This window comes from Elgaria multicarinata, chromosome 18 (genome assembly GCF_023053635.1).
Source record: "Elgaria multicarinata webbii isolate HBS135686 ecotype San Diego chromosome 18, rElgMul1.1.pri, whole genome shotgun sequence".
Taxonomy (NCBI): Eukaryota; Metazoa; Chordata; class Lepidosauria; order Squamata; family Anguidae; genus Elgaria; species Elgaria multicarinata.
This window is the reverse complement of record NC_086188.1, coordinates 6,160,182-6,173,090: the sequence shown is the minus strand read 5'-3', so window position 1 is coordinate 6,173,090 and position 12,909 is coordinate 6,160,182. Positions and strand designations below refer to the sequence as shown.

Sequence of the window (12,909 nt, the reverse complement as noted above, 5' to 3'; positions counted from 1 at the left end):
ATGGCGGATGAGGGTGGAATAGCTCATTGGACACGGAGCCCTCTTTTGTTCCAACCAAATCTACAAGCCTCTTTCTTCCTTGGGACAGGAGGAGAAAGGTGAAAGACAATTGAGTATTAGCATGCCAAAACCAGGTGGCGGGCCAGCTGTACCTGTCTACCCAAATATTTCCACCGGCTGGCTGTTGCTGACAGTTCAGAACACAGCTGTGAGTGACTTTACAGGTAGAAACTGCACCACAAAAGAATGAAACATAACAAAACAGATCTGGGTATTAAAGATCAAAACTTAGAACATGCAAATCTATCTGTGTGTTGAACGCCTGGGAAAAGAGAGCTTACATACTCCAAGGCAAATCAGGAGAAGGGCACATTTAGAAGGATAACTGAGTTATGATTGGAAGAGTGGTTCAAAAGTCCAGTATGTTCACATTAAAATGTGAACACAATGAATTTCTCCCTCATCCACCATATTCAGGAGAGAGGAGTCAGGGCTAAAATGGTTAATGTCCCGTTTGAATTCTTCCATGTATAGGTTTGGAGATTTGGAAAGGAGCAAACGTGGCAGCATAGAATGTTGGTTTTCGGTGCATGGATTCTTTCAAAGGCTTGATCAGCTCATGTTGTAGTTCTGAAATGAGGTTCTCTCTCTCTCCCTCCCTCTCTCTCTCTCTCTCTCTCTTCCCTCCATCTTTTTTAATAATATTTTTAATTGTAAATTTCAACAAATTTCATCAAAACAAAACCATTAAAAAGAAAGGAGAAAAAGGGGATAAAATATAACATAGCTACATGCTTTAAACGTATCAATTTCAATTGATATATGTGAAGTGTGTGTATGTATAAATACAGCTTCCTAGAATGAGAGAATTGTGCATAAGCTCCAACAAAAGCCGACCAAATGTCCATTTCTGTATCCTTTTGTGAGTGGCACCTATATACCACCGGTTCAAATGTTGACAGCGTTGTTAGGTCCTTAATCCATTGCATTATATAGGAGGTGAGTGCTTATCCTTGAAATATTTAGCTGTCAAAACTGCAAGGGGAATCCATTTACACTGACTGTGTGGTTAGTTTCCAAGAAGCAGGTAAATATTATTTATTTATTTATTTATTTATATAGCACCATCAATGTACATGGTGCTGTACATAGTAAAAGAATAAAAAATAGCAACACCCTGCCACATAGGCTTACATTCTTTTATTTTCTTTTATTATTCTTTTTTAATTTTTTCCAGCGACATCTAGACAAACATCACACATAGAACATACAAACAAAGGTACATATATCAACTACAATTACGCTAAAAAACATTTAAGGATAAGGTGAAGATATATTTCTTCTTTTGCCTTTTTCATGCCAAAAATGCCCATTAATTTCTTAATTAGCATTTACATATCCATCCAATTCAATTTTTCTTATAATTTATCTAAATCCCATACAATGGATTCACAGAATTATGCTTCTTTCCTCTCTTCTTTCCTTCCTTTAGTATTCCCCTCTTAATACTAAAATCCACAAACAAATACATACACATAGCCTTACTATTATTTATTTATTTATAGGCTTACTATTATTTATTTATTTATATAGCACCATCAGTGTACATGGTGCTGTACAGAGTAAAACAATAAAATAGCAAAACCCTGCCGCATAGGCTTACATTCTAATACCATCATAATAAAATAATAAGAAGGGGAAGAGAATGCACCAAACAGGCACAGGATAGAGTAAAACTAACAGTATAAAAGTAAGATGAAAATCATGTTTTAAAAGCTTTAGAAAAAAGAAAAGTTTTTAGCTGAGCTTTAAAAACTGTGATTGAACTTGTAGTTCTCAAATGTTCTGGAAGAGCGTTCCAGGCATAAGGGGCAGCGGAAGAAAATGGACGAAGCCTAGCAAAGGAAGTAGAGACCCATGGGCAGGTAAGAAACATGGCATCTGAGGAGCGAAGAGCACGAGCGGGGCAATAGGGTGAGATGAGAGAGGAAATATAGGAAGGAGCTAGACTGTGAAAAGCTTTGTAAGTCAACAGGAGAAGTTTACATTGGACTTTGAGGTGAATTGGAAGCCAATGAAGAATCATAGAATCATAGAATAGCAGAGTTGGAAGGGGCCTACAAGGCCCTTGAGTCCAACCCCCTGCTCAATGCAGGAATCCACCCTAAAGCATCCCTGACAGATGGTTTTCCAGCTGCCTCTTGAATGCCGCTAGTGTGGGAGAGCCCACAACCTCCCTAGGTAACTGATTCCATTGTCGTACTGCTTGAACAGTCAGGAAGTTTTTCCTGATGTCCCGCTGGAATCTGGCTTCCTTTAACTTGAGCCCGTTATTCCGTGTTGGAATGAAGTGGAATTGGAATGAAGAATTGGAAGCCAATGAAGAGATTCATTAGATTACATTCTAATAAAATCACAATAAAGCAATAAATAATTTTAAAGGTAAATATTAAAGAGTGTTCCAATGCAAAGTTTATCCATAAAATAGCCTCCTCCCAAAAGAAAGCAACCATTGGGTATTGCCAAAATATATGGTTAAGAGACCCCCATGAGGTCTTATCTCTGACAGCCCTCTCCATCCACCTAGGAGTCCATGTCCTCCTTCTCAACAAATGGAACAACCCTTTCCTTTGGAGTATAGGCTTTCTTTTCTTTTCTTTCTTTCTTGGGTGCTGCCACAATCCTTGTGTGAGTTGCTGTTCTTGGCTGGTGGACGTCCTTGACTTCCCACCCTTGAACCCCAGCATATGCTGACATTGCATTGGCATGGAAGGTTGCTGGTTCACGTTAATTCAACAGACTATGCCATTAAATGAAGTTCACCCTCTTCATTTGCTGTGAAATGCTGTCATTTCTCTGTTCTAAACACATTAGGATTTAATTAGTGCCGGCACCAGGTGAACCAACCTCAAGCAAAAGAAATGCTAAATTGCTTCATTTCTGCCATTGGAAGGAAAAGAAGAAGGGGGGGGTGTTGAGGAATCAATGTGCTTTCTGTTCAAGCTTGATTTTCATTTCATTATACCCCCCGAAATGGATTTACAGGAGTCTATTTAGGATTTAAAACACAGCTAGACTGTTTAAACATTAAAATACAGCTGAGGGTGGATAATTTAGCCAGGTGGGAGAGAAACTTAGTCTTGTCATGATTAGGACAGCCATTTCCCACTTGGTGAGTTCATTATTTTCTGGGCTGCGCAAGCAATACTTCTTGTAGCAAAACGGAGCATTCTCTGTGCAAAGCTCAACTTTGAGTCATCTGAAAAACCGTGATCCATGCCCTAGGCCCTGCTCGCTTTTTGAGTGAAGGATTTTCCTAGGATTTATTTCTCCCACAAGTAAATGTCCAAGCAGAAGAACACTGAAGAGGGTAATTGGCATAGTGGCAAACGGGGATAGTGTAAGGGGAGGAGGATTTTAGCTGTCTAGTAGAACACCTGATTTGCATTTAAATGATCCCACATTCAATCCCAAACATCTCCAGGTAGGGGAAGGAAAATACCCCCCTGAAAACTCAGAAGAGCCACTTCCAATATATTAGGGATGTTTAACCTCATCAGAATTCTCAGAAAGTCTCTCTGCTTGTCTTGTGCAATAGCTGCTCACTCTGCACGAACGGGAAACAAATCAAGCAGGGATCCAACAGGAGATTTGCTCAACTTTCCCCAAATTTGTGCCCCTTTCCTCCACAGACTAAAGCATGGATGATGCAGCCCCTGGGAGAAATTTGCACAAATTAGGGGACTTTGCGCAAATTGAACTGGGAAGCGGGAACGAAGCGAATGCGAGCCCGTGTTCGACCCTTTGCGGGTATGTTTTGCTAACGCATTCTTGCGTTCAGAGCTCTGGATGGGCCGCGCTCTCATGTTTTGCGAGCGGAAATGAAATTCACATAGAGGCCTAGCGCTAATATGGGGCTAGATGGACCAATGGGGGTCTGACTCAGTATAAGGCAGCTTCCTGTGTGTGATCGACACAGAGGGAAGGCAGACAAGGGAGGCTCAGATTCGAAGTTGGATCTGCATATTTTTGCTGCCTTTCTGCTGATATTTCCTTGTATATAGCTGGCTCAAGCAGATTCTTGGAGAATTCTACAAAAATTGCTTTTTTTGCTGAAGGGGAGGGTGTTGAGAAAAAAGAACAAGCTCAGATGTTTTCTCAGTAAAATGTCGTCGAGACGTTCTTTCGCTCAGCCCTCATCCAAAGCCATCCAGTCAGTGTATCTGGAGTATACTCGGATTGTGCCACTAATAGGGGAGGAATATGCATGTCCAAACCAGCCTTTTTCCAATACAAATATCATTTCCAAGATTACATCTTGTATTTTATTATATCCCCCCCCCCACATCCCTTCACACTAATCTGGCTTCCTTTGCCTGCAATTGAAGAGCAGTCCACCAATTCTCTAAATTTTAATTGAGTCTCACTGGAATGTGGCTGCATCCTTCACTAGCCAATCTCCTAATGCCAAATGGAATGTCTTTCCTACCTACGACTGCAGTGAAATAATAGCACTCAAGAGAAATGTATTAGGAATTAAACACGTGTGTGTCTGTATTGTCTACTATCATGTGTGCATATTCTAAAACGTTTCTCCATATTTTGCTGTGGGTTGCCCTCCCTACCTTTTACAGACCTGGCATAAGGCAGCTTCCTATGATATAAAGGTCCCAGATCTCAGCAATACCTTGCCAACAGGGGGAAGTTGCTGATCCAGTGTGGTGTAATGGTTTGAGGAACTGTATCTCAGTGAGAAAGAGCACATACTTTGCATGCAGAAGGTCCCCGGTTCGATTCCTGGCTTCTCCAGGTAGGGCAAGGAAACAATCCTGCCTGAAGCCCTGGAGAGTCATTGCTGCCGGTCAGTGTTGGTAAAACTGGGCTAGATTGACCAATGGTCTGACTTAGGCCCTTTCTACACCTATGGGTGTAAAGGGAGGGAGAGGGGGTGATCCCAGATTTACCTTCTTCTGGGATCGTTGCCCTCAGTTAAATGGGCCATGCGACATCATGGGCATTGTGCCCATTGCAGCCGCCATTTTTTTTAAAGGGCCAGAGCTGGAGTGCACTCATGCTCCAATGAAAATTAAAAGGTAAGGGGGTGAAAGGCCCGACCCCACTCCCCACCCCACCCCTGATAGCCCTGGATCCTCACCTGTCCTGGCTCCTACCCTTTGATGACCCCTGCTACTCATGGAGAAGAGGAAAGATGCTCGGATGAACGCCCACACTGCCTGTGATCCTTGGGATCATCCCCGGACTGCATGTAAAACCAGGATAACTGAGGTCTCAGTTATCCCGGGGAAATGGAGGGATCATCCCTCCCTGATCCCGGGATCCCCTGTGTGTCATTTGGACACACAGGGATGATCCTTCCAAAGAGTGATGGTGTAGAAAAGGGCCTAAGTATAAGGCAGCTTCCTATGTAGTGGTTTGAGTGTGGAAGTGGGACTCCGGAGATCTGGGTTCCAGCCCCCACTTGGCCATATAGCTCATAGGCTGGCTTTCGGCCAACCCCTGGCTCTCAACCTAACCTACCTCACAAGGTTGTTCTGAGGATAAAATGGAGAGGAGGTCCATGTAAACCGCCTTGGGCTCCTTTCAAGAATCAAAAAGAAAGGATAGAAATCTAACAAATAACTAAATTCCTGCAGGCCACCAACTGCTGGTCTTCTGCCTGCTTCTATGACTGGGCATATTTGCTTCTCACTTGGACCTGAAAACCCAACACAGAAATCTACAGAATCCATTTACCAAAGGTAGCAGTTGGGTTGTCTGAATTGGCTCCCACACTCTTGTTGCCTGGTTTTCAGTGATTTATTTTATTTTATTTATTTATTTATTTATTTAGAGTATTTTTATCCCGCACCTCAGCCAAAAGGCTCTCAGAGCGGCTTACAATGTATCAATACAGAAGACAGTCCCTACCCTCAGGCTTACATTCTAAAAAAAGACATGGCACACAAGGAAAAGTTGATGGGGAGGGAAGAGGGAGAAAATAAAAAGAAATTAAGGAGACTGTTTAGGCTGGTGGGAAGGCCCTGCTCCGTCCTCTCATCTCCCAATGGAGGGGAAGACCAACAGCTCCTCCTTCCCCACAAGGTGAAAATGTTAGCCCTGGGGGGGGGGTGTTCCAACTGAAGCAGGCTCTGATGGTCCCTGCCTGCTCCAGTGATGATGCTCTGTCTGAGCCAATGAAGTTATTAAAAGACGTGCAATTGAACAGTCCCTTCATAACTCGGGCACTCTTATCACTGAGGTACTACTGCTTTTGTCATCCTTCTCTCTCTCTCTCTCTCTCTCTCTCTCTCTCTCTCTCTGTCTTTCCTTTCCTCCAGTGCTTCAAATCTTCTAGACATCGTTCTGGAACAATCAATGGGTCACTGCATAGATGGTTGCTGAGTTTCCATCAATTCATAATATATATAACTGAGCTTGAGGAAATTGCTGGTTGAGAAAAATGCAATTAGCTACCCTTCAAAGGCAGGTATTTTCAGACCCAAAGGTCTTTCTTTGCCCTCTTCTATTATCTTTGATGATTAGGTAGTGGCATTTTAAGACCCCCCACCCACTCAAAGACTGCCTAATCTTTTGAAACTATAAAAATAACTCTTGTCTTTTTTTTTTCTCCTGCTGCTAATAACTGTATTGCCCAAAGGAACATTTTGGAACAGCCAAATCAGTTCTGTACAACAGAGTGGGACTTTCTTCCCCACCACCACACACACAAACTATTAAGCATGCATGTAAACAATATTAAAATAGAATGCAATTAAAGCATGCATCGGTAGTGTCTGCCTGCAAAAATAACATTAAAAAACCATCAAATGAGCTGATGTGCTCTGCAGTGAAAATTTAGTACAAGAGGAAAGAAAAGATTCTTTGAGCCTGTTCAGACAATACACTAAGCCATGGTGGTTAAGCATTTTGAGCTAAACATTATGGCTTAGCATGTTGTGTGTCATGGGTCCCAACAGTTGTCAGTGCACTTCAATACCGTCATAAATCAGTAGTTAGGGTAACCATATGAAAAGGAGGACAGGGCTCCTGTATCTTTAACAGATGTATTGAACAGGGAATTTCTGCAGGTGTCCTTTGTATATATGGAGAACCTGGTGAAATTTCCTCTTCGTCACAACAGTTAAAGCTGCAGGTGCCCTGCCCTCTTTTAAATCTGGTCACTCTAGTATGGCTCCTGCAGCTTTAACTGCAGGAGCCATACTAGAATCATACTAGAATCATAGAATCATAGAATCGAAGAGTTGGAAGGGACCTATAAGGCCTGTACAGCACCATGTACATTGATGGTGCTATATAAATAAATAAATAAATAAATAAATAATAATTTGAGTCCAACCCCCTGCTCAGTGCAGGAATCCACCTTAAAGCATCCCTGACAGATGGTTGTCAAGCTGCCTCTTGAAGGCCTCTAGTGTGGGAGATCCCATGACATCCCTACGTCATTGGTTCCATTGTCATACTGCTCTTACAGTCAGGAAGTTTTTCTGGATGTCCAGCCAGAAACTGGTTTCCTGTAACTTGAGCCCATTATTCCGTGTCCTTCACTCTGGGATGATCAAGAAGAGATCTTGGCCCTCCTCTGTGTGACAACCTTTCAAATATTTGAAGAGTGCTCTCATGTCTCCACTCAGCCTTCTCTTCTCCAGGCTAAACATGCCCAGTTCTGTCAGTCTCTCTTCATAGGGCTTTGTTTCCAGACCCCTGATCATCTTCGTTGCCCTCCCCTGAACACACTCCAGCTTGTCTGCATCCTTCTTGAAGTGTGGTGCCCAGAACTGAACTTCTCGTGTTCTTTTGGAGAGGGAGGGAATCAAAGTTCAAATCATCCCACACCCCCAGCCATCTCAAGAATCAGGCAACTGTCAACAGCAATCGGCAAATTTCTTCTTGCACACATCAGTTACCTTGCCTGGTTGATGACAATCTGGAGTTCTCTCCAGACTGGAAATAGAAAGCGTTCCCAGTGGTCTGTCTGCGGTAAAAGAGCGAATCAATAGGATAGTCCAAGTTGAGGAGTCAGATTTCATCTTCCATGCCTTGTGTTCCACCTGATCTTTATCACTTTTGAAATAACACTGTGCTTAGTTCATATCTGCAAGAAAGGAAACGTATTTCCATCCCGTCTACCTCCTTAACAAAGGTCATCAAGTTACGCTAGTTTATTGCTCTCCCGCTATGAATGGATTACGGGCTTGGCTAAGATAGCTGTCACTTTGTATATCGATTCCCCTCCAGTTTGTTTGTTCGCAAAATAGGATTGGGGATCACAGAGCTGTCAAATCCCGACTCATCACAATTTGGCAATATCCAGACGTAAATGCTCGAAGAGTAGAAGCAAGGAAGGGTAAACTGGCATTTCCAAGGCCTTTTGGAACAGAAAGATATTACAGAATTGCATTTTAGAGGCATCCTGAGATTTTAAACCCACCCCGATAGGATTTAGTTTTAGAGTATGTCAGAATCAGATTTTACTTACAGTAGGGTGACCCTATGTCCTGTATCTTTAATAGTTGCATAGAAAAGGGAATTTCAACAGGTATCATGTGTAGGCATGCAGCACCTGGTGAAATTCCCTCTTCATCACCACAGTTAAAGCTGCAGCAGCCCTGCACCCTTTGTGGAGTGGCCAGATAAAAAAAGAGAGCAGGGGTCCTGCAGCTTTAACTGTGGTGATGAAGATGGAATTTCACCAGGTTCTGCATGCATACGAATGACACCTGCTGTCATGCCCTCACAAGAGGAATCCTCCTCAGATGAAGAAACAGAACCTCCAGAATCCAGGGGGACATCACATCAGCCACTGGCACCTGACCAGGAGGAGCCTGGGATTTCAGGGGAGATGGCTCCAGGTCCTTCCCTGTCAGAGGGAGGGGACTCTGACGCTGGAGCAGATGTTGAGTACTCCCTTAACCCCCCAGGAGTGTTGTCCCTTCAAGCGACAAGCCAGGAGTGCTCATTTGCAAAGATAGTCTCCTCAGGAGAAAGCAACTCCTCTTGAGTAGGGCTCTGGCCAGAGCGCTCTAATGGACAACACCTGAGTCTGGGTGGGGCTCAGCAGCCTTTGGGATAAACAGCCTTCAGTCAGAGCTTGCTGGTTGCTTGAAACAAAGTCTCACCAGCTTCTCCTGCCTTGTCTCCTGTCTCTACCTTGTCCTTGAACCCCTGTGCTATGACCTTGGACTCCTGCTTGACTCTGCTACTGGATGGGGTATGTATTGGACTTCCTAACTGTGCTGTGACTCTTTGCCTGTTTGATCACTCCTGCTTTGACTGACTCCATATGCTGGCCTGAATTATTTTTACAGCTGTATGGTGTCTGTATAGTCCATTCCTGCCAGAATTTTACACCCTCCTGTTACATGGTCTAATGTTTCTTGGAATTGTTGACATTTCTTACATAAATCTGTTGTTACACTGTTATCTTTTATGATGCATTTTTGATAGTTTTTGGTTGCTATAACTTGATCTTATAGCTATTAGGAATCCTTCTGTTTCAGGAAATAGCTCACCCTTTCTGAGCCATTCATACGATTGTTCTGTGTTTATTTGTGGGTTCTGTATTACGTTGAAGCGCTTTCCATGTAGTGCTTTTATTTTTGTGTTTTCTCTGTGAGTCGTTGTGTTTGGTCTTAGTTTTGTAGTGCTAGGTTGAGTGGGGTGTAATTTTTATCTGCTTTTACTATGGTTTTATGAACAGGGGTGTTTTTAATGTGGAAGAATTATCTGAGTGATTTTATCTAGTGTGAATTGTCTCAATGTCCAGGAGACCTTTTCATCCTACTTTCCTGGTGATTGTTAATCTTTCAAATTGAGATGGAGCACGCGGTGTTTAGTAAGTTCAAAGTGATTGAGTCTGTTTACTTCTTGGAGTTCAGTGTTTGACCAGTGTATGATTCCAAATGAGTATTTGAGGATGGGCATTGCGTAGGTGTTGATGGCTTCCAACATGTTTTTAGAGTTGAGTTGGATTTTAGGATTTGGGATAGGTGGATTTTATATTGCATTCTTAGTTGAATTTTTTTACTCTGGAGTGGTTGATTTTCAGGTTTCGGTGGAATCCTAAATATTTGTATGTTCCACTTCCTTCCATGTTATCCAATACTTCATTATTTAATGTTTCATCTGTTTCTCCTCCTTTCTATTTTCCTCGCTCTATGTGTAGGGGGAACCAAGCATGCTTGTTGCATTAAGTAAACTTTGAGGGTTGCATCCTATATCAAAAATTTGTAGGAGGAGAAAAGGCATTTTAATTGCAATAATTTACAATTTCCCAATGTACTTCCAAGATATATATATATATATATATATATATATATATATATATATATAGCCAATTACCAAATGAATAGCTTCAGGGGATTCTCATTAAAGTGAGAAAATATGGATTAATCCTGAATAATTTTTCTCTCAATCATGTTTGCAAATAAATTACATGAACCCACTACTTGCAAATGCAATCATGGCAACATATTTACTGTAAAACTATAAAACCCAAATTGAGTCATTTGCTGGCTAACAGGGAAACCCTGTAGATGTCTACCCAGAAGTAAGCCCTGTTGAGTTGATTGGGAAATCCTGCCAGATAAATGTGTGTATTGGATTGCAACCAAAGGCAATTTAGCAAGATTTTGTTCCTTTGGTAAGTGAGTTACTGGGTGGATTCACATGGTCAGTCTCCCATCAGAAATTGCAAACAGCCCACACCAAGATTTTGAATTACAATGTGGAGGGATCTACCATGCAACCAGATTTGTCCACATAAAGGACCCGGTCTTTGTTCTCAATTATAACCAACCAGTTGGACATTCTAGCAATAGCAGCCTGATCTCGTATAGTGTGTCCTGGGCCTATTTAAATTAGGGCTGTGCACCCCCTCCCCGAACCCCTTCGGATCCTGATCTGGACTTTCCGGATTGGGCCCAAACTGGTTCAGGTTGATCTGGACCTATCTTGATCTGCCCCAGAACTGGATCCAAAGCAAGATCCAGAGGTCCAGATTGATATTCGCCCCCCATTTTGACCCCCTTCCCCACTTACTTGCCTCCGTGGCAGACAGCGGAGGCAGGTAAATGGGGAAGGGGGGACAAAATGGGGGCCCAATAAGCCCCCCTTACCTGGTTCCACCAGCCGCCGCCACATGGATCATGGTGGCAGCGCCAGGAAAGCCCTCCTCCCCCCACTTATCTGGCTCCATTGCGGTCCGGGCGGCAGCTTCAGCTGGGGCTCAGGCCTCAGGCTCGAAGCAGGTCGCGGCCTGCTTCCGGGGTGAGGCCTGGACCTCAGTTGAAGCTGCTGCCTGGTTCGTGATGGAGCCAGGTAAACCCCCCTCCCTCCTTACCTGGGTCTGCCACCACCGCAGGGATTGCGGTGGCACCAGATAACCCCCCCCCACTTACCTGGCTCTGCCACCTTTGCCACATGGACCATGGTGGCGGCAGACAGGGAAACCAGGGAAGCATCCCTCCCCCACCTACCTGAGTCAAGAGGTTCAGAATGGTCTGAATCACTTCGGACCGTTCCAAACTGCTTCGAGCAGATCCGAACCGATCTGGAACTGGGCTTCTGAGGTCCAGATCGGCCTGCTCCGGATCCGGGCATCCATAACAGAGCGGAGCACACCCCTAAATTAATTGAAAACACCTGTATAAAGAAAGAAAATACTAAGTTAAGGGGGGGAGTGCAAGCTGAGTTCTTACTATTCTTGACCTGCTAGATTTCTGTGTACAGGGAGGTTTCTTCTAAAGGGGGAAAGTATCCATGCCTGCAGTCCTCAGACGGACGGAATCGAAACAGGACGCTCACGCCAGCATTCTGTTTAATGTCTAAACCGGCCCTGGGAGTGCACAGCAGGAGAATAGCTCTGGGGATATTTGTTTGCCTTTGTCTTTTTAAGTTCACCTTCTCACCTTACAGCCTTTCGTGCTTTCCATCTCCCAGCTTCCTTGATGGCATTGAGATCCAAGCTGATTGAGTTTATTGATTTCTCACTGATCTCCCGAGTCGTATTATTTGAAATGCATGTTCTGCCGGGTTTGGCGTCGGGAGCTCCATGCCGGACGGCTTTGCATTATTTATTATACATAAACTCACCTTTTCTTTTCTTTTCTTTCCTTCGCTTTTTTGACAGCTTTTAGCGTTCGGCTCTCAAAGCCACGCTTTGGTTGGGGAGACGCAGACATGTGCGGCTTTCTTTATAACTTGCTTTGTGCTGGAATGTCCTAAAGCAGATGAAGTTTATTCTGCATCCGCCATAAAAATGCTAAAGTATATTGCCCACATGCTTGCAAATGCTAATATAGTATTTACCCAGAAGGTTTGTTTCCCTCCTTCGTTATGGTGCGCTGAAAGTATTTCACATCTATTGCTGCTGTAACTCTTCCAACAGGCAGGCCAGGAAGATGACCCCATTTTGTCCCTGTCTCTCAAAACCTTAGACCAGCCTTCCTCCACCAGGTGACTACTGGATTACAGCACCCATCATCCCCACCACTGGCCTAGTTCTTGACTTGGGAGCCACGTTGGGGGGGGTGGTAGTGATGTCACAGGTGCCTTGATTGGGTCTGGGCCATCTGCCCTCATCCAGAACCTCCACTGTGTGGGTCACTGGAGGATCCAGAAATTAGGGCTGTGCAGCCACCCCCCGATCTGCCTCGGAGGCCGATCTGGAGTCCCTGAAGCAGTCCTGATCTGCCACGGGGTGGCTGACCGGCCTTGGCGCTTAAGCCGAGGCAATATTCGGGCCGTCTGAGGTGACTAGAAGTTTTCTGCACAGCTGGCAACCAGCCAGCTTCCCCCACCAGTCTCCTTACCTGCTGCCTCCGTTGCCGCCACCGCCATCTTTCTTCTGGTGGCTTCTAGTGCCACCAGTGGAAATGACCGGAAGTAGGC

The 12,909-nt window shown here is 44.0% G+C and overlaps 1 protein-coding gene across 1 annotated transcript in view; it reads right to left on the bottom strand.

The window, feature by feature from the left end:
• TMEM132C (transmembrane protein 132C) overlaps nt 1–11,448 on the bottom strand; it is a 309,285-nt gene extending 297,837 nt beyond the window's left edge. Inside the window, exon 1 of the mRNA XM_063144326.1 lies at nt 11,418–11,448. Within this exon, the coding sequence (XP_063000396.1) occupies nt 11,418–11,448 (31 nt within the window). The remainder of the gene's footprint in view (nt 1–11,417) is intronic.
• Between the last annotated feature and the right edge of the window lie 1,461 nt (nt 11,449–12,909).